Raw genomic sequence first — 27,063 nt, 5'->3', positions numbered from 1 at the left:
TGCCCCAGTTTCTAAAATTTAGAAATAGACAAAATAAAACTGAGGAATAAAATAATAATGACAACAACAATAATAAATTAGAAATAGACAAACCACAGATAATTTGTTGGTGCCAAGAGACAGATTAATCTTCCTTCATGAAAGCAGGTAGGCAAATATCACATTAACATGTATTTCTGATACTTTAACATACTCAAGACCTCTCTCATTCACAGTTCAGTAGGAACCAAATAATTATAAAATAAATATTGTGTCCCTTCCCTCCTTACACCACATTTTCATAAAAGAGATTATGGCATGAAACAGTTGATATCAGAGCCCTACTTCATATTTCTTTTCCTTTTTTTATATGAAGTAAACATAAAAGAATGCTCTGAAAAACCCATCTGCAATGACATCAACTGTAATGATATGAACTGTTCCATTTCCCATAAGCAGAACTTACGTTTTTTTCCTGACAGTGATATGGGACTTACTTCCTTTTTAAACAACAAAGCCTCACTCTCCAACAGTACGTATGTGTAAAGTTTTTACTGCCTGGTTTATGAGCTCCTATGAGTTAACAGTCTACCTGCATAAATTAAAAATTATCTCCTGCCACAAACTTGATTGTAAACATCTTAATGCCCCTTTTTTTTTTAAATTTTTTGTCCTAAACTTTAAGTTAATGAACACTGAACTGCATTTTATGACAGCTGGATGATGCAGAACAGATGTTGAGCTAAAATTTCATCTGCCAAATGTCAGCTCAGAACACGTATTTAAAACTGGGAGTATCAGTAAGACAAACTACATGGTGAAAACAATGGAAAAAATTGTCAATTACATCGGTGCCTGCCAACCATTTTTCTGGGCCTTCAGACAGAAATTCTGTCAGAATTAAAGATCCAGAAAATGATGTTCAGTTTTAGGAATGCTAATTGCTTATTAGGGTGAGTACAATCTTTTCTGGATATCTATTTTTCATCTTGAGCTGACTGACACACAGGAAATGCTAATCAAAAGCCTGCAAATAGTGTGTTTTTGTCTTGCAGATCTTCCTCTGACTCTGCGTATTGTTTAGGACCTCTGGTTGGACAGGTAGGTTTGGTGTCTGAAAATGATGCCTACTATTGCCCTCCATGATTCGTGACAGTCACAAAACACTCCAACCAACCAGCCAACAAAAGCAGCAACACGGCTGTAAGGACACTTGTGACTTCTCAGTTGACAAAGTGCAGCTCCTGACCAACCTGTGTATTTTTTTCTTGCTGTGTAAGGTGTAACTGGTAAACCTTGGGGGAATACAGCACAACTTAACACAGCCACTGAAAGCCTGTGTTGCATTTGGGCCGTTTTCCTTTTCCTGGTTGTATCTCCCACATTCTACCTTAAGTAATTTCTGCCCTTCCATATTATTTTTTGAGGTATTTGGAAAGACTTTCATCTTATCATTTCCACACTTGTAATTTATTGACATTTTTGTAATCTATTCATAGAAATCAACCATGTTAAAAACATTCTGATTGCTTTTGTTACTTTTCTTCACATGCCTTTTAAATGTTCAGTGTCTTTCCAATAGCTGAATGATCAGCAAGTGCTGTAGGCCACAGACAGTTTCACAAGTCAGTCTCCCTTGGTGGAGTACGGTTTCTGGGGACTAAGGCATAACATAATCAAGGGTGTTTCTGACATTTCTTTATCAGAATGATTCAAACCAACATGCAAGAGCAGAAATAGTAATACACACCACACACAGCCCGTGGATCAAATGAATGAAATCAAGAGTAATGCAAACCTACTTACAAAAGTTTTGTACAAATTTCCAATCCATCTAATAGTAACCGGTAATAATATTTAATGATCCCCTCTAAAGGGTTTATGAAGTTAAATTTATACCTAGATGCCTGCCTGCTCCTACTTTACCTACAGAAATCAATACTCATGAATGTACAAATGGTATCGCAAGACAAGGAAGAACCAAAAAAGAAGCAAATGGAAAACCTCTAAGAAGAAATCTTTTACAAGCACGTATCCTATACATTAACTGGCTAACAGATGCAAAGTGACAGCAAAGCAACTGAACAGAAGTAAGCTTTTCTTAAAAAGATATTATGTCTAAGACCTGTAGAGATACTGTAAATGTGTCTTTCCTGTTTATAGGGAATAGTATCTTCAACACCATCATGCTTCTCCTAAAAACATTTCATATAGATTACAGTCATTTCTCCTCTGCTTTAGTGCACTCCTAATGTAGGTTTCTTTAAGTTTCAACATAAGACAATTACGAAGCAAAGCTCTTTTTTCTACATGGGCTCTTATATTCTGGGATACAAATATAATACCACTGTTTCAGAAAGACTTTTTCCCTCTAGTTACCAATGTTTGCTTTGGGGCAGGGGGAAGAAGGGGAGCAATTAAATTCATATTTTTTCAAATTTCTGCAGTTAAAGCTAAGGGGAAAAAAAAAAGGTTGACAACAGAAGTGTTCTCAACAAGTAAAACTCTGCAAGCAGTGATGTTTCTGATGTGCCGTAAAATGTTATCTGCTGTTCTGTTCCTGGGCGGAGAGAGAGAAAGAACTGCTATAATGCTAAACAAGTAGAGAATAATTTTTTTTTGTTTTTAATTTTGGGAAAGAAGTCTCTTCAAATTGTTACTTAAAAACCTCCAGCATTTTTGTTGCAGGCAAATTTTTGGACTCTCCTATCATTAAATTACACATTACAACAAACAAATAAATAAATAAATCACACCGTCTGCCAAAATACAACCTTGATATAAATTAACACTTTCAACAAGTTTAAACTCAAGTTACCAAAGAGAATTGCTTTCTTTTCTCTCAGAAAACTCAACAAAACCACAAAGTGCATTGAGGACTCCAGCTAGCATTTCTTTTGCTGTTATCATGGAACTCAAAGAATTTCCCAGAAAATTCTCTCTCTAATCTATGTGCCTGCTTGGGCTATGAAGTTTCTTCCTTGCATCTTCCTTAAGTAGATGAGGATGGTCATTAGCAACATTAGAAGTTGAGATCAATATCTGAAAAGCATGCACAGTAATAACCATTTCTGCAAAGCTGTAATCATACATTCTTTTACTACATACTGGCATTGGAAGCCTGTACAACACATGGGGTGGAACATAAGCCTGGTTACATGCTGCTTTCACATTGCTCAGTCTCACTGGACAATACCGAAATATCCTTTTCTGCAGCATTTATAAACATTAAATGTAGACAAACCAAGAACTGCAACAACTTCTGCCCAAGAAGCAACTTGAAAATTCAATCCACAATGGCTACAGAGTCAACAGCAACTCCACTCCTCCCATTTCCAGAGAAAATTACTTTTCTTAAGCTTTTGAGGGGTGGCATTACTGAAAGCAGGCTAAACACACACATTCAAGACCACTCCAATCATTTCATTGCACAGAAGAGCTCATGAGAGCTTTCCAAGGCGAAGCATTAGGACTATACTGTCATCATGCAAACAAAGTTTTTCGTGTACCACCACAGGTGGGCTTTTCTTTATATCCAACAGCAGAAACACGCAAAGCAAATTGCAATTACAAACCTCCGCACGAGCAAGAAATAGAAGACAATGAAGAAGGTTTCACCCACCTGGGATCTTTCTGAATGCTATCAATGGAAGGTGACCTAGCCAAGGTCCCTTCGGGTGGGATGGCTGGCCCAGATTTGCTGTATGGTGATTCAACAGAAGGACAATACTGCAGCTGTCGGTAGGGGTCTGCGTAATTGGAGGCTGGGCCGGCCGCATAGCTGGCCCTCTGGAAGGTCGCGGTTGCGTTCTGTGTGCCGTGTTGACTGCCTGTGCGCTGTAAGGGTACGGAGTCGACACCAGGGGAAGATGGGGCTACGACAGGAAAGTAGGGACAAAGTAAAAAATTGAGGACCTGTTCACAGAACTGGTTAACCAGGTCTAGGCAGAGGAAAAAAAAAACACACACATATAAAACAAGGGTTCAAAAAGAATGAGAAAAAAAAACAAACAAAAAGAAACAAGCAACACTGTCATTTTCAAAACCTTAGAAGGAAATAACCATCAAACAAATTTCTAAATGACATGCCAGTTCTGGACTAGAAGACCTTAACACCAATTAAACAGAGTGGAGAGATGTTTTCACCTGGGGTTCTAACTGCACTAACACAAAATGAAGGAAGTGCAAAAGCAGCATGGAAATAGTCAAGCTAAGGTTCACAACCACCACTGAGTGAGGCTTTTGCAGTCCTTAAAGGGGTGGACGTCAGCAGAAGGAGGATCAAAGCAGGCTCAAGAGTCCAAACTGAGACAGATGGCTCTATGGCAGAAGAAATACCCAACAATCCCAGATTTGCAGCCCTGCTATCCATAAAGCAGGTAAAACCAAACACCTGATACCGAGAATCACTGCATATGCTTTGTTAACCCATCTCCTGCAAATTTCACCTTAAGTTAAGACTCAGGAGAGTGTTATTGCTAACTCAGTCTGAAAAACAGCTAAGCACAAGGTGACCATGTATATGTCTTAATGCACGCCAGCAGCGGCTGTGGTCATACACCACAGCTCAAGATTAATGCATTACCAGCTCTGAGAAGCTTAACCAATAGCTTTAAACTGACTTAATGCCTCTGCGACTCAAAAATCTTATTAATCTCTCTTGTAGCCCATTATATTTCTTTGTTACAGCACCGGGTAGTGGAGATCCAGTCCACCAGATTAAACACACAGTATTTTTGAACCCAAGTGCAGTTAATAGCAAATGGATTATCACTGTAAGGGCAAGAGAACCAATACCCACACCATCTTTGGCCTGGAGACAGATACAAATTAAATGCTGGCTCTGCTCAGAAAATTTGGACTGTTTGAAGTGGCACATGAACTCATGGTGGTTGCCATTTCCTCCCGTCCCAAGAGAACAAGAATACTTTTGCCAAAAGTCCAGGGCTATTTTCAGCTGGGTCAAATTCATATGCTCAACTGCAGACAAAACCTCATACTGAAGAGATATGTTTTTATAACAGATTTCCCAATGATTTTTCATTGGCATGCACATTTAAAAATAAATATTTAATGTATTATAAGTCCATGAAAGGGATTTTAAGCATTTTATCTCAAAGTCTCAGCAAAGAAAATACAGTGAGCTTTAAATACAATCATCATGGTTTTGTATGACCTTGTCAAAACTACAACACCTGAAAATTTTAAATTTATATTGAATTTTTTACTTATTTTATTTTTTTTCTTATGGTTCTGAAATTTTAATTTTACAACAGCAAGTATCATAACTTTATTGCAAACATAAGAAAGTGGGATCACCCACTTATCTATTACTCCATCTCTGGAAGTGCTCAAGGTCAGGTTGGATGGAGTTTGAGCAACCTGATCTAGCTGAAAGGGTCCCTTCACTGCAGGGGGCTGAAACTGGATGACCCTAAAGGTCCCTTCCAACCCAAACCAGTCTATGATCACATTTGCTCATTCATATAGCAACATTTTACATGTACTGTTTTGGTTTATTTACTAGTGTGTATTTCTCCTTAAGAAATGAGTAATTAAGACACACAGACCTTTCCATAAAACTGCATCAGTTCCAAAACATTAACAGCATCAGCATATTTAAACATTCCATGCATAAATCATGCTAAATTCAGGGTTAGAAAGAAAGACAAACATCACATTTTAACAGAAAATACAGAGTTCAAAACCAAAATCGGGTGCCTTGTGAGAAAAAGAGTAATAAAACAAGTTAGAGAAAATACTAGAAATATTTTCAAGTGAAAAAGAGAAAATGTAATTGTATACTGACATAGCATACTCTTTAGCACTGTCACTCCATACAAGATGCTGCTACCTTTTAACAAATTATATGGGGAATTGCAAAAAAATTCTACACCACCAACACTGCTGAAAACAAGAGCTTCATTGTAATGTTGATTGCTTTGCAAAATATTCCACAGTATTTCCTTCATCTTCTTTGCAAGACAGTTCAATGGAAATCATGATTGTTTTTAAATTATTTGAAAAGTTTTCTTTCTATTTTCTCCTTTGTCTCGTTATCAAAATAGGTATTTATGTGAACTGAAACTGGCTGTCAGTCTAACACCTACAAGCTTCTCAAGTCACTCTGATCCATTTCTCAAATTATCTCCCTAGCAGACTGTTACTTCTTTTTGAATTTTATCACAATGAACACAGAAGTGCCATATTCAGAATATGAGAATGAGACAAATCTATGACTTAAACATTCACAATTGAGCTTATTCGGACAGTGTTACCCAGATCAATTAAAAGAAAAACAAGAAACCCAAACAACTAACACTTCAGAAAAACTTCTACATCTAACTTGACTACAGCCACTGTCACTGACTATAAAAGGGTTATGCTTTAGCAGACCTTTTTACACAATTAAATGTATGTAAAACTGAAGCAAAGTCATCTTCTACCAGTACACTTCCCTCCCTTAAACAAATCCCTTTGGTATCCAAACCTACTGACTGAAGTGTGGCTCTTTAGGCTATGGCAAGCTAATTGAGATCTCCCTTCTATTTAGCTATTCAAATAGCAAAGCCAGAGTGATTATGTCTAACGAAACAAATTCAGAAGTCAATTTCCTCACCCAGCACAGTAAATCTTCTCTGAGCACAGGGCATCCAGAAGGCACATACCTGGACTGATCCAGAAAGAATTCACATACCAGGTACATTTGCATATGGTCATGCAACCTTTTCACCTGTTTTTAAATTGAACACACTTACCCCTTTCTCTAACTTTTGCATTTGACTCTCCTCTCAAATCCAAGTCAGCTACACTTTGACCAGAACCAGCTCAGTGTAGGTGAGACAACAAGGACAGGGGGTTTGCCCCAGCAAGGGAAGAGAGGGACAAGAAGGAATTGCAACAGTACTGTTTCTGGAGAAATGGGCCACTTTTCCCTCTCCCACCAGCCTGAGACCTGGCCTGGTTGAAGCAGAATCATGGTCAAGTCATGTTGTTGCCCCGGATCTACTGCTGACCCTATTCTTCCTCTACATAAAGGTAAAACCAAAAGTCATAACCACACTGTAAAGAAGCAGGTTAGTTTTGTGCAGCTTGAAGGTAAAGGGGTCCACAAAACCAGACCTTCTGCTCTTCCAAAGTCCCAAAACTGACAAGGAGATTGAGATTAAAATCAAAGAAGCAGAAGGCCTCAAAAACTTACTTATCCTGTACTATGTCTCATATAAGTGACCACCCATGAAAACACTACTTTCAGTAGTGACTGCTCCCCTCACTTTTTAAGAACTTACATGGAAATTCAGTGGATTCTGAATGCCAGGTAAGTTTCTGAAGCTCTGCTTGCTCCTTTTGCACTGGTCGGCCTCCCCATGGCTTCTTCCTGGGACTGCTCAACACAGCGGCCTTGCAGAGACACAAGGAGAGGGTGACTGGCACCCATCCTCCCCTCCCAAGTGCCCTACTCCAGGCATACAAGAGGGCCTTGCACAGTCCATGACCTGCAGCTGAGGCCAGCTCATGCTGGAGGGAGAGTCATAGCACTTACTCCCTGTGCAGCCAGCAAAGACCCAGTACAAAAAATGACATGCTCAGCTGTAGGCCAATAAATCTCTGTAAGTTAACAACATTTTAAATTTCAATGTAAGAAATGTCCTTGAAAAGGAGAATTTTAATTTTGAGTTGAGAGAAGGGTTTCACTGAGAATTTCCGAAGTGAGAGTTTTTCAAGTGAGCATTTCACACTGTGCAAATCGAGAACTACAGTCTCAGTGATGTCAGTTTGTCACCTAAAGATTTAAAATCTTGCTTTAATCTGTCGTATCATTAATACCTTAAAGATACTGTATCATAGCCCCTCACTACTCCAACCAAAATCACATACCCAGCACACAGAGCATCTGGGGTACCACAAAGACATTTCGTATGCTCTTACTAATGTTTGTCAAAGAGAAAGAAAAACCCCTGTCAAATATAATGAAAACCCTCCAAAGACCTGACACATGCCCTGATTATGGTTCTCCTGATTGCAGAAATTGCATATAGAAAAGCCAGTCTTTATAATTTCCTTTGGCTTTTGCATAGTATTAACAAAGATATCACAACTTTTATATCAATGCTGATAATTTAGGTGTATCACTAAATACACTCATAGGCTCATAATGTGATACTCAGAAATTCACTTTCAGCTTTTGAATGTTCTTTTCACATCTGTGGCAGATGTCAGAAACAACTAACAAAATGTAAAAAGCAAGAACAAATTGATCTAGGCAGGGATACTATTACACCATACCTGAGCATCTTGGGAGATCAAGTTTGCATATGAACTGCTAAAAAGTTCAGACTTGTCAGAAGCCAGAGGATATTTGCCCAATTAATGTAAGAAGGATCAGACCCTCAGAAATAATAAATTCATTAATGAGAATTATCCTGTTACACCTCCTTGCCGAAAATTACTTCGCTGATGCTGCTGTTCGATTTGTGGATATTACCTTGTAAAATTTTCCTCTTATTATTTGATATTAGACATTCAGTTCCTGTGCTAAACTTCTAGTTTGTTTCACAGAGATTTCAAAATTATTTTCTTTCTTTTCTCCCTTCATTTTTTTCCTTCACTGATCTGCACTTGCAGTTGATTTATACTCTCACGTTATAGTTGAAAACTGGATCCCAGTAAGATGTCTTTTCAGTGCAAAGTAGTCCACCATCCCTTCATGAGTTCATAAATGATATAAATGCACTGCATTCTGTTGGTACCAAATCTATAGTGAGATTTATAAGGCAGATACTTTTCCCACCTAATATACCATAAAAATAATACAGTGCATTCTCTGTCAATTAGGAAAAAACTCATCAAGCTTGGGATATGCAAATACTTTTATCTCAAAATGCTGAAAAGAGTGTTTTAAGGCATGTACCAGCCTTTTTGCAAAAGAAGTTTAATAAAATAGATGTTAATCAAGGTAGTAGTGAATTGGCAATCCAAAGGAACAAGCACAAACAGTCAATCTTAATACTGTTCAAGATACATGGTATTATATATAACAATAATAAGTAATAAATAACAGTAATAATTTGCTTAGCAATTACTTTTAGAAGCACTTTTCCACATGGGAAGTATAAAATTTTAGAGAAATACATGGTTGAGGGAAACTGAAAATATTTACTGAAAGGGGGGGAAAAAACCCTCCCTGTAATTGGTATTAGCAACTACCTCTAAGGCTGTTAAGATTTGATAAAGGCACTATCATATCCTCTGCTCAAACTACACACGCACAAGGAATTTTGTACTTAAGACATGCAAAGTGAGAACAAAACAAAAAAAAAAAGCAAACACTGCAAGATTTCAAGATACAAGGCTCTAATTTTGATTTAAAATACTTAAGACCTTATGCAAATACCAACACCCCAGAAATTCTATAGAAGCTGACAACTTTGCTACGTGACTTCTCACGCTCAAAACAAGAAAAACACCATCAAAACTACTACAACTTTCTGTTTCTCTTGCTTTCCATTTGCTCCTCTCTCACTTCTCTGCACTCTTTATTTTGTCCTATTTAGTTTATCTTGCAATCAATATTCCAGTCTCCCAATTCTCAGCCAGAGACAAATAAAAAGGACTTGTTAGCAAATCTTCTTTTGCATCCTCATGAGATGGGCTTTTCACCATCCAGCCAGCTTTTGCTTTCAAACCTAACCCTACCAGCCTAAAATCAACCCTTTAGGGCTTCCAGGGCTGTTCTGCGTAATTCCTTCTGCTGGTTCCAGCTTTCTACAGATGCTCCTGTTCTGTGTAAACCCAGGGAAATACAACCTCCTTCCCTCCAGTCAGCTTCCCCATGCTCAACTCAGTGCCTTAAACAGCTGGTAATGGCAAATAGGTCTCCCTGCTGTACAAGGCATGTCTTTTAAGGGAACATAGCACAGTGTACAGGGGAAATACAAGCAAACTAAAGAAAGGATGGTGCATAGCAAAAAAGGCTTCTTTTCCACCCACGGACATGTTAGTCATAATTTCCTCAAGCACTGGTTATACCTGGCTGTTACACCTACTTGTAATTAGTATGTCTACAAGCTGGTACAAGTAGGTATTCAGTAATATTTTTATCATCAGATGTTTTCATGACATGGTGAAGAGGAAGCCCTTTTATCAAGGCAACATCCTTGTGTCTACCAGATGCCATCACAGGAGAAATGTATTTTCCTCACTTTTCCATCCTATCTTCAAAACCACAGGTAGCTGTTTAGCTGCTACGCACCTACTGCTATGGGAAATACTCAGGGCCTCTGAATTATTTAACAGGCTCACTGCCATTGCTGGCAGCTGTAAAGTACTAATCCTAATGAAGGTCATAAACACATTCAAAGTGAGTGTACGCTCCAACCATTTGCTACTTGATTCTTTCAAAACTCTTAAAATAATATTCTGACCATTGTAATATCTACATGCCATTGATTTGCAGAATTCCTTGTTTCAGAGAAACCAAGGAAACATCACTTGTGCTCTGTATATTGTGCTCACTAAGTCTTACAATACAGAAACTGACAATCTTTGAAGACTGAAGAACTGAACTTGCTACTGCACTGAGGCATCCTTTCAGTTCCATTTCCTAGGAGAGTTCTTAGATCTAACACTAATTGTAACAATAAGGCTGAACATTCCTTTGCTTAGAAACTAATGTTTTTCTATAATGCAGAAAGTCAGTCAAAGAAAATACTGCTTCCTTGGTTTCTGAGCTACTCCTCTATTTACATTACAGCTGTTACCGGGTCACTTTGAAGGCTTTTGTTCATATTGTTCCACTTGAGTTTGCACATTCTCACATTGTGTCTTAGGTTCCATTTTTTTTTTTTTTATTGGGGGAAGTTGTATAACTGCCACTGCCTAACCCTCAGCATATGGCCGTATTTTCTTAATCACCAATTTAGACTTGGCATTTCTTTACCACTAATTATTTCACTTATGGCTTCATTAGGCAATTAGCTGGTGTCAATCTGAAATCACCTGGTTCCACCAGGCTTGGCAATGGAAGCAAATGATCTTATGAATGAAGCAATCTATTAAGATTTTTGTACCTCTAAGCAAATTTTAATGCAGAAACAGGTAGATGAGTAATTCATTGAGCAGCAATGGTGACAGAATTTGTATCTTAGAAACTTGTATTTCAGTTCAATAGATACAGTGGCTAAGATGAGTGAGATCCTGTCCAAGCTTATTTTGCAACAGTGCTCAATGAGAGGTCAGTGAAACCTGAAGTCAAAACTTGAATGCAGCCTCTTCCACAGCCAGGTTTGTCACAGACTTCACTGCTGTGCCCAATCTCACATCTCCACACCTATAACCTTCTCCAATCTACATCCTTCCCTCCAGTCATACTCCACCATGAGGTTCCAGAGTTACAGGGTGTCCAACACAGTAACACAGCCTCTGTCTCAAAGGCTGTATCTCAAAAGTATACATAGCTAAAGCACCATTTTAAAATCCACACAGTCCAACAGGACACCAGGATTTTACACAGATATTAGAAATGCAACTATATATTTTCAATTATTTCAGATTTCCAACTCAAGGCTGGAACAACTTCCTTCCTTTTTTACAACCAAACAGAGGAGAAGCCTCATTTTTCAAGTTATCAGTATTAAGAAATATAATACCCCTTTCCACCTCCAGGAACTGACTGCATTTCAAATCTGCCAGATTTTAATCTCACTAATATATGCAACTTTCATTCTCAGGCTCAGCTTCTACCATGTTGCAGTGATGCTGCTGCACGTAAAAAATGGTGCGTACACATAATGTGATAATCAGATGCCAACTTTGGCTGCTAAAGATGTTATTGCCAAGATCTTTTCTCAGATTATGCCTTCTCTCTCTGAGCTGCATCCCTCAGTTTAGGAAGAATATGGTTTAATTAATTTGTTACATGAGCATTTAAACAGAGAAATCAACAACTGCCCTTTCAGAATTTGACGTGCTTAAATTCATCATGGGAAATTCCTGACTAGAGATAAAATTCAACCCTGAGCAATGACATTTTATGAGACATACACATCACCTACCTCCTCTTTGCAGTACTACATGATTTCACATTCTCTGCGTGGGACAAAATGGCCCAATCACAGCAAATCCACACAGACCACACTGCTCCACATAGATGAGCCTACTGCAACTAAATTTCTGCTTTCACTCCTAAAACAACCTTCTCTTGAAATTTCTGAAGTTTCCTGTCCATCTGGCCAGCATAAAACTGAACACATGGACAGAAGTCACAGTTAATATATAAAAAGATATATAAATAGTATGAGACAATAACAGATTAACAGACGGTGCTGCATCATGCCACAGCCATCAAGCGCATGGATATCTTCTCCTTCAGATTTTGACTTTTTCTTATTTAGGGCACTACGATCCTAGGCAGAAAAGTGGCTACCAAATGGTATTTCTTAGAACACCTTACTAAACTTCAGCTATTTTAGTTAGTAGTTTCTACTCTGGAATAGTTGTTTTGTCATTAAGGTAATCACATTTGTGTTCCAGTTTCAGAGCATGTGATATATTCACCTTGAACATTAACCTAGCTGCTGCAAATGATAGTTTAAAAGTTGTTTGACACATTTAAGAAAAAACTACTATCATAAAAATGACATGTAAACTGCTGAAATGATGACAAAGGAATAGTTCTAAAAGTAGCCAGTCTTATATTAAAAAAAAAAAAAAAAAAAAGAGTACACTTTGAGTAAAAGAAAATAAATAATGGGCTGGTGATTTTTAACAGTGCTTTAAATATAAATGATCCTCTAATAAAAGATTTAGTCATCTTAAAGACTTTATTGGGTAGTCACCTCAGGCACAGCAGTGTTTTTGTTCAGCAAAGATTTACAAGAATGAGATTTATGAAAGGTGTTTGAATTGAGTTTTTATTTCATGAATGACAACCTTGCATTTCTATGCAACACTGAAGTACATAAACGGGAATGGATGTCCTGCATCACTAAATCTTATGTGATGAGTCTTTAAACAGAGACTACACCTGCACAGTAAACAGATGACAAATACACCTACAGTTTCTGGCACAAACACTGTATTTTCTCAGTAGTGGCAGATCAGATTTACAAGGTATATACTCCCCTAAGCAAGAATTTATAATCACAGCTCTCCCTCAATAGATGGCAAAAGTCAAGGGGCACCTGAGAAATGCTCAGACATGTTACAAGTCATTTTTCTATTAAAAAGGGGAAATAGAAGAACTAGAGAATACATAGAACAAAATACCAGCCTCTGGAGGTATCGTGCTCATGGGACAGAGGAAAGAGGTCATGGATACCAACCATTCATTCTAAAAGGTTTCTAATTCTGAGTGGAAAAATCTTGTCCGTCTTCATATGGGTGCATTTCCTCTATGGAACCCAATCATGGGCTCAGTACTTTGAAACCACAACTATCTTATTTGGAGAAATGCTTCTGCACTGTAAGGGGGATATTGCTTCCAGATTACAAAGGTGATTCTGCAGAGTTTTAACCTCCGGCCACCTCCCTCTCCATTCCTGTCCACGGGATACTGCTGAAGTTGAAAGCAGCGTATTTTGTTATTCCCCTGCCAAAATGTTAACAGGAAGGAAATAAAACAGAAAATTATTTCTCAGAGAAAATGACACTTTTTCAGGAAAAAAATCACCTAAAAACACATACGCAAGACTATAACACAGGTAAGACTATATGAGAGAACCGAGATCTGTCAAATGAAATGGGATTATGACTTTGTGTTGCTTTGAGGTGATTTGTTATTCTTTATACAGATTACTAAGGTATTTTCTGCTCAATTTAGTTTGTACTGAAGATTTGCTCCCCGCTTGCTTCCTATAATTCTCTCTCCCAAAACAATGTTATCAAGTGGATGTCAGTTAGGAATACAGGTCTATTATCACAACATTACCAAACTGAAAGAGATGCAGTCGTAGGAATAATTTTTCTTTTTAATTTCTCTGAAAACATTATGTCCTATAGCTAGAACTCCATGCTGTGTGATTTATCAGCATGATCCTCAATTAATCTGCAGCTGTGCCATCACAGCAAATCAGCTTGTGACAAAACAAAACAACCTGTCCCCTAACCAGAAAAAAGCCACCACCTAAGCAGAAAGAAGAAATATTTGGTATTTATAACCTAACTCTTTTAGATCAGGAAGAATGAAAAATTAAATACAGATTTGAGAAAGGACAAAGGGTTTAATCCAAATGAGGCAAGAGAAAGATGATTTTTCTGTTGCTTCTCCTTTTCCCCATAACTGACAATTTTAGAGACAAATAAAGAAAAATATATTTGAAAACAATGTTCCCTTTTTCTTTTAAATCAAATACTTGTAATACAGGAAAGAACATGTAACAGGTAACTTTTCATTAACACCTAGGTGCCATTCTGAAATTAATTACTATACCAATGTACTCATTGGTGTTCCTTGTAAGAACTTGACAACATCTAACTGCATGTATACAGGATTTTTTTTTTTCCTCTAAACCCCTTGAGATTCCTTTTACTCATTAATCTGAAGTCTATGGAATTACAAGTGATACATCTGGCTAATCAAATTCCAGTTCCATGCTGAAAAGCTACACGTAACACAACCTGAGAAAGGATAACTGTCCCTTAACTGGGCTATAAAGTGCCCTTTGGAAACTGCCATTGGTGATATGCAAGGATCAGACTCAGGCTTCTGAGTCCCAAAGCTGAAGTTACATTTGCACACCTTTTGTGTGCAGAAAACTGTGAACTAAGCCCTCTGTATGTGATTCATCATGACATTAAAATTGTAGTCCCTCAATGTCATTTTACGTAGTCTCATTTTATTTCATGCTGGGTTAATTTTCTAAATTTTCTTCAGCATGTTTAAATCATAAGACAGCTTCAGTGATTTGCAACAGCTAATAACAAACAAGTTACCAAGGGACCATCAAAAAGATATGTCTCCAAGTAAAGTTTAAAAAACACCACTCATATTTGTTTGCGATATCATCTGAATTTGAGTATCAAATGCAAGGTGCAGAAAATCCCTGGTATGAATACAGGTTGGGAGACGAAGGAATTGAGAGCAGCCTTGCCAAGATGGACTTGGGGCTCAGCACAAGAAAGACATAGACATGTCAAAGCTGGTCCAGAGGAGGGCCACAGAGATGGTCAGAGGGCTGGAGCACCTCTCCTGTGATGGAAGGCTGAGAGAGTTGCAGTTGTTCAGCTTGGAAAAGAGAAAGCTTTAGGGAGACTTGAAAGTGTACTTGAAGGGGGCCTGAAAGAAAGCTGGAGAGGGACTTTTTAGCAGGGTTGTTGCAAGAGCACAAGAGGCAATGGTTTTAAACTGAGAGAGGCTAGATAGAAGGAAGACCTTTTTTTTTCACAGTGAAAGTGGTGAGGAGCAAATGGAACAGGTTGCCCAGAGAGGTGGTAGATGCCCAGTCCCTGGAGACATTCAAGGTCAGGTTGGACAGGGCTCTGAGCAACGTGGTCTGGTTGAAGATGTCCCTATCTATTCCAGAGGGGTTGGACTACATGATCTTTGGAGGTCCCTTCTAACCCAATCTATTCTATGATTCTATCATTCTGTTTTAAACTATTTCATAACCATTAAAAAAACCCAACAAATTTAGAAGGTCAAAAGATGAAGATTTAAAACCTTAAAAATGGTTCAAGAACAGTTTATCTGTAAAAGCACACAGAAAAACACTATCAGTTTGTGATACACACAACTACAATAAAGTAGCTTAATTATTCTTGAAAGAAGAGTAAATCACTGTAAAGGATTCAGACATCTAAATTTTTCATACATCAAATTTCTGAGTACTGGAAAATTGCTTCACAATATGAAAAAAATCTTCACATTGAAATAATGACTTCCAAAAATATCAAATATATCCACTACTTTATTACATACCTGTAGGTATAAAAATGCTGTTAGCGAGGATTTTCTTGTTATTTTCTAAGTCCGTGAGAGAATTTTCTCTCACACAGAAGAGGTAGCAGGGAATGTAAACAACCAAGCTACCTGCAACCTTGAAAAGTCTTGTTTATGGTATAGTAGAAAATATTTTGATGATGGATGTTTTAGGATTTTGGCCAATCACCCCCAAGGGGTGGCTGGTCCTTTGTCCAATTACACTATGAAGAGAAAAGTCTATAAAGAGTTTGTAAAATAATTAAATAAATCAATCTTGCTGCACAATTCCTGCCTGCTGGATCTTCTCTCCTCCTCCTCCCCCGTATGGCTGTGGGACACAGTGATATACCGTAGGAACCAGGCCTGCAGTAATATTTGGTGACCCCGACGTGATTCTGCACTCTCTGATGTGTCCTGCTGTTGCGAGCCAAGCTGAATTCCTCCAGAGGTATGCTGTTCCCCTTCCCCCCCGGGACCGGGAGGTCCGACAGAACTGAGAAATGGCGAACAGCGGCTCACAAACCAAGGCTGTGGTAATGGTCTGGAAAGGTGTGTTTAGCATATTGCACACCTCCATTCCTGAAAACTCAGTTTGGGAATTATTAGACTGGGCTACTTTAAAAGGGATTTCCATGGACAGAGATACTGCCCTGGACTTTGCCTTGTGGCAGGAACTCGGCTGCGCTGTCCGACACGAGCTCCCAACTGGGGACCCAGCAGTGTTAGAATTATACAAAACCTGGCGGTCGTTATTTATCCTGCTGACAGACCTTGACTGCGATAGCAGGGCTGGATCACCTATCTCGGTGATAAGTGACATAAGAATGTCCGAGGGGGGCCCCGCTGACTGGGCTTCCAGGGCAAATGATGGTGGATTCAGAAAAACCCCCCTGGCTCCACAGGCAGAGCCTGCGCCGGCTCACCCTGCACAGTCGCAGGACTCCTCAGCCCCCAGGGACCCCACTCCGCCAGAGGCAGGGGGGTCAGGGCAGAGAGAGGGCACACAGCCTGCCTTGCCGTTCAGCTCGGCGGCGGCCACGGCCTATCCAGGGCCGCAAATCAGCGGTTTGGCAACTTGGACGCCCAGAGCGGCTCCTAGCTCGGTTCCATATGCACCTGGATCTAACTTCTTAGCCGGCGTAGCGCCGGGCGTGCCTGCGCCGAGACTGCCTGGTTATGGTCCGCTGCCCTCCCTGGTGCTGGACTATTCTGCGCAGTCGCAGAACCGAGCCATCGACCTTTTAATGCAGCATCTGCCTTTGCTGACAGAGTTACCGAACCTATCCCGAAGGATGGAGGACCTGCTCAGCCTGTTAGAGCGGCGGATGCCCGAGCCTGCGCCGGCCGCACTGGCTGCGTCCCCCACCCTCGCCAGCCGCGGGAGATGCGGCTCCGAGCCAAGAAACAATGCGGCCAGCGGCGAAACCAGAAGCAGCACCGCCACGGGAAAACCCGGAAGCGGCGGCGGCTGTGGAACGGCGGGCGGGGGTGGCAGCGCCAGGCACGGCTGCAGAGAATGGGCCAGCAGCAGAGCCAGGCCCGTCCGCAGAGCGCGGGCCAGAGACAGCGGCACTGAGTGCGCCCAGGGAGTGTGAAACGGCCGCGGGGGCAGTGGCACCGAGCACGGCCAGGGAGCGCAAAACAGCAGTGGAAGTGGCGACCGCGCCGAACGCGGCTGCTATGCGAGAGACAAGCGCGGCTCCGAGCGCAGCGCCGGCCACGGCACTGAGCGCAGCTGTAGCCCCAGAGACGGCTGCAGCAGTCCCAGTACCGGCTCGGTTGGGACTGGCCGAGACGGCCTCCCGTAAAGAAACTGCTGTAAAAACTGCCACGCAGCCAGCTGCAGTCTGTGCTGTCTGTTCCGCCTCTAGCGAACTTAGCCAAAGTGCCCCTCCTCCCCGTCCATTTCTGTTCACTCCCAGCACCCCAAAGTTGCCTTTGCCTGATGATTCCTCATAAGGCAGTGAGGCAGATGAGGTTCTGGCCCCAGGTCGTCAGGCGGCTGTAGCCGCGTGGCGAAGAAAAAGGCTGTGCCGGTCTCGCCCCTGGACCTTTCCGGACTGCACGGTAACAGTGCGTCCGACCCACTACGGTCACTTCTTAGAGTCTGTTAAGATGCGAGCATTGGAGGAGGGTGACTGGAGGTTATTAGAAACCCTTGGAATGCCAAATAGATCTGAGGATTCTGGGGGTAACCGGGGAGCTGTTACACTCCATCCGCAGGCTGTGCCAGAAGTTCAGGATGGTAGTGCTTCCCCAAAAGAGATCCAGGCTTTCCCAGTGTATAAGGCTCTCCCAGATTCAGGGGAGCATGACAAGCATGAGGTAATTGCTTGGAAAGTTGCCCAGGACCTCCAATCCAAGGTGGCACAATATGGGCTAGGTTCTGCTGAGGTTATGCAGATAATAAGGGTGATAAATACAGATTTGCTTTCTCCATTTGATATCAGACACTTAGGTCAAATTCTATTTCAACCTGTACAATTTACAGTTTTTGAGAAAACCTGGAGAAAGCTGGCCGGCAAGGCTGCATTAGGGAATATGCAGCTCCCTGCTGCTGATCCTAGACAGACAGCAGGAATGGATGCTTTGATGGGGACTGGTCCCTTCTCTGATCCCAGTCTACAGGGCAACTTGTCCTCTAGCATCCTGCAGCAAGCTCAACAGTTCAGCATGGCTGCCCTGTTGAAAACCATAGAGTTGTCTGAGCCCAGAAAGTGATATACTGAAATAGTTCAAGGGAAATCAGAGTCACTCCTCTCTTTTGTAGAGAAAGTCGCTGCTTCTCTTGAGAAGCAGGTTGAAGATGACGGGTTAAGGCAGTTGTTGTTGAGGCAGTTAGTGAGAGATAACGCAGATGAGGAGTGCAGAAAAATCATAGGTGCCTTACCAGGGGATCCTGAGGTAACAGACATGGTCGAAGCCTGCGCTAAGGTGGGATCTGGGAACCAGAAAAGGCCTGTTTTGGCTGCGTTCCTGCAGCCTGTTCACGCATCTTCTGGTCGTGAACCAAAGCAACCAAAACAGGTGAAGAAACGGAAGCGGCCTAAGCCGAGCCAAAAAGAGAACACACCGATCCCCCAGTGCAAGAGGTGTGGCAGGCCAGGGCATTGCACGGGCTACTGTAGATCCCTGACTCATGCCGATGGTCAGCCTTTGTCGGGAAACTTCCACCGGGGTGCAAGGAGGGGGAATTGCTCTCCGATGCAGTCGCTCCCCCAGAGAGTGGCACAGGTACAGGCACAGGCCTACCCAGCCACCCTAGAGACGGCACCCAGGGATCAGAGGGGTTTGACGTCCACACCACAGCCGCAGTCGTCTTAAGACTCCAGCGGTATTTATAAGGTTCCCTTGGATGCATATGGACCCTTAGCCCAGGGATCCAGTGCAATGCTGGTGGGAAAACCTGATGTTGCCCATCAAGGAATCTTAGTTCACTCAGGAGTTATTGACGCTGACTTTAAAGGTCAGATTTGCGCTATGGTCTCCACACAAAAACCCCCTGTAACTATTCCTGAGAAGACCTGCCTTGCTAAATTAGTGCCTTTTAAGTCTTGTGTCCCCAGGATAGAGCAACAAACTCACGAAGATAACGGCAGTGGATCTATGGGACTTCCGCAGGCCTTCTGGACTGCAGACATTTCTGACCAAAGGCCACAGATGACATGTACCCTGATCCTGCCGAACGCCCGTCCACCCTGGATTCAGCTTCGAGGTTTGATTGATACGGGTGCTGATGTAAGGATCATCTCCTTCTCTGCATGGCCTCCCTCATGGCCTTTAGCCCCAGTGGGATCGGCCATCGCAGGATTAGGAGGAACCACACAGAGCTATTTAAGTGAACGGCCTGTGGTGGTGAAGGACTCAGAGCGGCACCCAGCTATGATTAGGCCTTATGTTGCTACCCCTTCCCGTAACCTTTGGGGATGGGACGTGTTGGCAGCTTGGGGCGTATGGATCGGGACAAATTTTTAGTAGGGGTCACTGTGTGTAAGGGCGCACATTATCCTACACTGCTTTTGTGGTGGTTGACTAACACACCAATCTTTGAGCTGCAGTGGCCCCTAGAAAAAGAGAAGTTAGACGCCCTTCATCAGCTGGTTCAGGAACAGTTACAACAGGGGCACCTTGAACCTTCTACTAGCCCCTGGAACACTCCTGTTTTAGTAATTAAGAATAAATCAGGGAAATGGAGATTATTGCAGGACCTCCAGAAAGTTAATGCAGTAATGGAAGGTATGGGGGCATTGCAGCCTGGCATGCCCTCTCCCACCATGATTCCTATGGGGTGGGACATCCTGATAATTGATTTAAAGGATTGTTTTTTCACAATTCCCTTGCATCCTGATGACAAACCAAAATTTGCCTTTACTGTGCCTGCCATTAACAATGCTGAACCTGCTAAGAGATACCAATGGAAGGTCCTCCCTCAAGGGATGAGGAACAGCCCAATTATCTGTCAGTGGTATGTCTCTCAAGCTTTATCTGGAGTTCACAAGCAGTTTCCTCATGCACGCTGCTACCATTACATGGATGATATCCTGGTGGCAGCGTCCACACGGGATGAGCTGCTGAGAATACAGCCTCAGCTGCTCACTGCTCTGCATGCCTATGGATTAGAGGTAGCCCCTGAGAAAGTTCAACAGCATCCTCCTTGGAAATATTTAGGAGTGAAAATTTTGGACCAAACTATCCAACGCCAAGAGGGGCAATTCCCGGATTTGATTAAAACCTTGAATGATGCTCAGAAGCTGTTGGGTGTCATCAATTGGTTACGACCTTATTTGGGTCTAACTGCAAAGCAACTTTCCCCTCTTTTTAATACATTAAAAGGGGATCCTAATCTGAATTCACCTCGGGAGTTGACTCTGGAAGCGCGACAAGCGCTGCAGGAGGTCCAACGGGCTGTTTCCGCTCGTCAGGTTTATCGAGTGGATCCCTCCATTGCTATCACTGTTTTCATTACTATTCCAGACCTCCATCCTACAAGTATCATTGGCCAGTGGAATGCACAATGGCCTGATCCTTTGCATATCCTAGAATGGGTCTTTTTGCCTCACCAGACAAAAAGGACTGTGACTACAGTGTTTGAATTGGTCGCTTCTCTGATAATGAAATCCCGTCAATGGTGTTTGCAACTGATGGCTGCGGATCCTGCAGTAATTGTCATTCCGATCTCAAAGGAATACTTTGAGTGGAGCCTCATCCATAGTGCTCCTTTGCAAAGCACGTTGCAAAACTTTTCAGGGCAGATCACTTACCATCTGCCCAGCCATAAATTACTGCAGTTGGCAAAATCGACCGTACTTTCCTTGCAGCCGAGAAATAGCCGAGTACCGGTGCAAGGACCCACCGTCTTTACGGATGGTTCAGGGAAAACTGGGAAAGCCATTGCTACCTGGAAGGAGGGATTGGAATGGCAGGTGCTGAAGGAACATGAGTCAGACTCTGCTCAGTTAGTTGAATTAAGGGCTGTTACCATGGCTTTTCAGCGATTCTCACAGGAACCTTTGAATTTGGTTACTGACTCTGCTTATGTAGCAGATATCACCCAACGCTTAGATTGTTCACTTCAGAAAGAAGTGAGCAATGCAGCTCTGTTTCCGCTGTTGCAAACCTTGTGGTCTGCAATTCAGGCTCGAGTGCATCTGTATTACATTCTGCACATTTGAAGCCACACAATTTACCAGGGTTTCCAACAGAAGGCAATGCCAGGGCTGACATGCTGGCCAACCCTGCGTGGGTAGGGCCTCAGCCTGACAAAATTGCACAAGCCAAGGCATCGCACGGTTTCTTCCATCAAAGTGCACATACCCTGCAGAAGCAGTTTCATTTAACGCCAACCGAGGCGCGCGACATTGTCAGCGCTTGTGCTGACTGTCACGGACTCGTTGTGCCTTTGCCAGCGGGGGTAAACCCCAGAGGGCTAAAAGCCTTGCAGATTTGGCAAACGGATGTAACTCACATCCCAGAATTTGGTCGGCTGAAATATGTGCACATGTCTATTGACACTTTCTTCTCGGCTATGTGGGCTACTGCTCACACTGGAGAGAAGGGCCGTGATGTCACTGCCCATTGGAAATTGGCTTTCTCAGTCCTGGGCGTGCCAGCTTCTGTGAAAACCGATAATGGTCCTGCCTACGCCTCGGAGAAGACGCGGCAGTTCTTACACCTATGGGGTGTAGACCATACCTTTGGTATCCCACATTCTCCTACTGGCCAAGCCATTGTCAAACGCGCTCATGGTACCTTGAAGTGTGTTTTGGACAAACAGAAAAGGGGAATGCATGGAGAAACCCCACAGAGCCGACTAGCAAAAGCTTTGTACACAATTAAACACCTTACAGTACCACAAAATTCAAATAATCCTGTTATCCTGAATCATTTTCTCTCATTGCAGTCTGCAGGCGAGACACAACTGCCCCGGGCAAAAGTCTGGGTATGGAATTTACTCACTAACCAGTGGGAAGGCCCTCATGAGCTTATCGTTTGGGGTCGTGGGTATGCTTGCGTTTCCACAGATACTGGGGTACGGTGGCTACCTTCAAAATGTGTTCGCCCTGACCTACGGCACCAGAGGCAGAACAGGCAACCTCCAAATGATGGCCAGAACACCAACCATCCAAATGGTGACCAGAATGTAGATCACCAGCCTAATGACTCTTCGGATGATGACCAGGATGTCAACCATCAGGCAGATGGTCCTTCTACAAGCAGAGACTGGGATGGTCCTTCTACAAGCAGAGACTGAACTTTAAATTTCTTGTTATGGAGTCAGATAGTTAAAACCTTAAGGACATATTTAGAATTAATAACTGATGTAGATTTCTATTTAGGATTAATAGTAGGGTTGTTATCTTATAAAACAAAAAGGGGGAATTGTAGGTACAAAAATGCTGTTAGCGAGGATTTTCTTGTTATTTTCTAAGTCCGTGAGAGAATTTCTCTCTCACAGAAGAGGTAGCAGGGAATGTAAACAACCAAGCTACCTGCAACCTTGAAAAGTCTTGTTTATGGTATAGTAGAAAATATTTTGATAATGGATGTTTTAGGATTTTGGCCAATCACCCCCAAGGGGTGGCTGGTCCTTTGTTCAATTAGACTATGAAGAGAAAAGTCTATAAAGAGTTTGTAAAATAATTAAATAAATCAATCTTGCTGCACAATTCCTGCCTGCTGGATCTTCTCTCCTCCTCGTCCCTATGGCTGCGGGACACGGTGATATGCCGTAAGAACCAGGCCTGCGGTAATACATACCAAGACAAATATTTACAATCTTGTCAAGATGATGCACTTTGGCTCAATTCATGCATCCTTTGTAGCGTCATTCTCCTTTTGTACAGGACAACAAAGGAGGTAAGAGACATGACAAAATGTTGAGAATCAAAGAAAGGTTAAGCTGGACCAACCAACACAAAAAACATGGAGCAAATCAAGTCCTTGGGTATTTCAAAGCAGCATTAAGCAGCCCATGCAACATCCTTCTCCATCCTTGCTATAAAAAACTGTTAAAAAAAATTCCTTGGACCTACTCAGCAATTACTGCTCCCACAGACCGCTGGCTCCCTTGGTGGCAAGGCAGGGCCATCGGGCAGCAGAGCAGCACTCCCTCCTGGGACAAGGCAAGGTCTCTGCCCCACCATGCTGGCTGCAGAGGGAAGGCAGGGCAGAGGCAAGGACATGGTGGCTAGTGCAGCTTTCCAGAAGCCGCTCCACAACGCCAGACCTCTGTCTACCAGGTCAGTGAGATGGAAGTTTGAAGAAGTCAGGCCTTTCCTATAGGGAAGGAGCCCCCAGGGAGAGGGGGAAAATGACATAAGAACCTGGCTCTGAGAACCTGGACTGCCCTGCTTCACTTGAGCAAAGCAAATGAGAAGAGGAGGAGGAGGGAGATCAGAGCCATTTAAATACCCCAAGAAACAAAACTAGCAACCTCTCCTCCCTGCAAAAAAACAAACCCAAACTAAGAGTACAATCAGTTTTGTATGGGCTGTTCCTGCCTGGGGCAGAAAGAAAATGGGGAACTGGCTTCTCCCTCTCTACTTGTCCTTTAGGTCATGAATAGAGACATGCTCCTCACCACAGACACCTCATCAGACAGAACAAGGAGGCAGCTTATGAGAAAGCCACCAGCTCAGTGACAAAAGAAGGACCAGGTTTTCTTGTACACCTTCTCCTTGGACACTGCTTAAACTCTAGGACAGCAAAAGCCCAGGCCAAGTGCAGCAGGCATGAAGCAGCAAACACTGCCACTGCCACCTGGGTCCTCTTCCCATCCCTGCAGCAGTATCTAGTCCATGAAGAAAGACTGGACTCCAGAAGCAAACACTACTTCTACCCTACTAAAGCAAGACATGCTTTTACAGGAGAAAGGCGACATTACTAGGAGCAGCGCTTGAGATAAGGCATCCCTTGGTGCAGACTCTTCCTTCAGCAAATGAAGCATGAGGCAGGAGTGGGGTGGAAGGCAGAGAAGAGGACATGATCATCTGTCCAGATACACAATGGCAATTCTCACCTTGGGCAGTTTTTCCTGAGCCACATCACAGGACAATGAAATACTGTGTTTTTCCCTGCCATGAGCAAATAGCCACGAGCAACAGATAACTCTTTCCTTTGAAAAGCAGCTGCCTTGGCTGTTCACAGCTCTCCTGTCAGCATTCTCCCTCCACACAGAAAGCCAGCTTGCAAATAGGCGTGTTTCTGTTTTGCACCTGCCATCACAAATTCCACAGGCCTCTTCTCTTGGATCGGTAGTCTCTGCCATGGTGCCCAGGAAGTGGTGCAGCCTGTGGCAGCACAGCTTTTGATAACACAGTTTCAGAGGTGCTGGTGCACTGGTGGAACCACCTAAGCATCAGTGGGAGGAATCTCAGGGAATTGCCTGAAGGAATGGAGGCCATCAGAGAAGCCTGAGGGCAGCCTGGCAACTGCCTGCATGCACAGGACATCAGGCAGCTTTGAAGGAAGCACAAGAAGTGCTGCAGGAGTCACCTGCCATAAACACCTTCCCTGATAGGTAACCCATTGCAAGAGCATGCCTCATAAGCCCTTCAAATCCAACCATAAGCGACTCTTCAGAGAAAATACAAACTTTTACTGCCTACCCTACTACTGTCCAACCTCCTTTCAATAAATCCTTCCTTTCAGGCCTCTCTTGAATTTCAGCAGTATCAATCACAGACACTACTCCTCATTCTCCTAATGCTCTCAGAAGGGTCTTTGCAGCACCTTGCATGCCCTGTCCTCATCAAGGAGGCAGCTCAGCTCCGTGCACCCAGCACTCCAACGAGTGCCAAGTGGTCGCGTAACCACATAAAGCTGCTGGACTTTGAATTCCATTCAAGTATGACTGAATTGCATCACTCTGCCTTCCCCGTGGTGACCTTCAGGGGACTGAGACAGAGACCATTCCCAGCTTGTGCATCCCGAGAGCATCCCTAAGCTTTCATCATGGCTGCCAGGGTTCCCCTGACACCAGTGAGATGCACACATCCTTCACAGAGCTGAGGAGGGCAGGTTCACTCCTCCAGTACAATTGCTGGTTCATCCTTGTCACTTGTGCACGGTTGGGGTCAAAAATATTCGCCTGCAGGCCCTGAAACCAATGAGCGCTCTTAAATCATAAGTACTCTGCAGGTTTTAAGATCTGAATGTTCACAGTTCACCAGCTGCACCAGTGCTCTTATGCAGCAACACTTATCTGATAAGTCTCTGTTTGCAGAGAGTTCAGAACAAGCACAGCTCTCCAATTTCTCATCCCTCCCTCCCAGACCACTGGGGACAGTACTCTTCCAAGGCTTTTACAAACTTTGTCTGGAAATTACATCCTTTTTACAGAAGAGGGCTCATCTGTTTCTCTGAGGGACCACAATAGAAGCATGTGATGACAACTGTTCACTGAGATTCCACAGCTGCCAAAGCAGTGCTGCTGAGCTGCAGGTCAGCACCGACAGCCCAGAACCAGAGCAGTGAGGATGCTTTGTCCTCAAGGCAGCTACAGAAATCCCAGGCTTGCAAAATAGTGTGATTTTGCCTGTTTTGTCTGGTTTCATGTTTGATGTGGATTAAATGTCAAAAACTATAGACTAAACCTCTAATCCGAAATTCTACTTCTGCAAATAAGCAAACAATCATTGATTCTGTGTGCCACCCTGGCTGAAAGGCAACCCTTCCTCCCTCTTAATTAACAGCCCTCTTCAAATTCCACCAGTGTTCATGTAAACATCCCATCAAATAAGCTTATCTCTACTATATGAATAATTCAAGACCTTTAGGTTTATGAGGAAAATAAGTAACCAACCTGCTTGAACAAAAATTATTAAGTGTTATTTAGCTGGGTTACAAACACAAGCTGTAAGTTGCTATTCAGGAAATAAATTAATTTGCTTTTTGTATTGTGTCTGAGTACTCCCTCCAAGCATATCCTTTCAGGATTCCCATTTCAAAAGTAGAATTCCACACTTACTGCTAGTTTCAGTGCAAAAGTTTGGGCTGGTACTTCTTATATATGAGAGAAGGCATTACCCTTTGAAGACCAAAAGGGATTGTTAAGTAAAAGCTTAACAAGCAAAAGAGGTTTTACAGCTACTGCTGTCAAATTTGAAACATTATTTTTAGGTTAGACAGCATGACAGTAACACACCCAGTTATGATTTACACCACAGGTACAGGCTGGCAGGAGAATGGATCAAGACTAGACCTGGGGAGACGAACTTGGAAGTGTTTGTGGATGAAAAGCTCAACATGACCTGGCAATTTGTGCTTGGAGACCAGAAATCCAAACATGTCCTGGGCTGTATCCAAAGCAGCGTGGCCAGCACGGCGAGGGAAGGGATTCTGCCCCTCTGCTCTGCTCTGGTGAGACCCCACCTGCAGTGCTGCATCCAGCTCTGGGGTCCCAGCACAGGAGGGACATGGACCTGTTGGAGCAAGTCCAGAGGAGGCCACCAAGATGATCAGAGCACCTCTCCTGTGAGGACAGGCTGAGAGAGTTGGGGCTGTTCAGCCTGGAGAAGAGAAGGCTCCAGGGAGAACTTAGAGCCCCCTTCAGTACCTAAAGAGGGCCTACAAGAGCTGGAGAGTGACTTTTCACAAGAGCATTAAGTGATAGGACAAGGGGGAATGGACTTAAACTACAGAGGGATAGGTTTAAATAAGATGTT

The 27,063-nt window shown here is 42.7% G+C and overlaps 1 protein-coding gene across 2 annotated transcripts in view; it reads right to left on the bottom strand.

Annotated features, from left to right (window-relative positions):
- The window catches only part of CTNND2 (catenin delta 2), a gene marked incomplete at both ends in the record, with an annotated part of 531,585 nt that overhangs the window by 231,093 nt on the left and 273,429 nt on the right, over positions 1 to 27,063 (bottom strand). For both annotated transcript variants that reach the window (XM_082277797.1, XM_082277798.1), the window contains one exon: positions 3,602 to 3,854. In XM_082277797.1, coding sequence (XP_082133923.1) covers positions 3,602 to 3,854 — 253 coding nt within the window. The remainder of the gene's footprint in view (positions 1 to 3,601; positions 3,855 to 27,063) is intronic.

Source organism: Coloeus monedula (genome assembly GCF_965178545.1).
Source record: "Coloeus monedula genome assembly, chromosome: 1".
NCBI lineage: Eukaryota > Metazoa > Chordata > Aves > Passeriformes > Corvidae > Coloeus > Coloeus monedula.
This window is presented reverse-complemented; position numbering and strand designations above follow the sequence as displayed.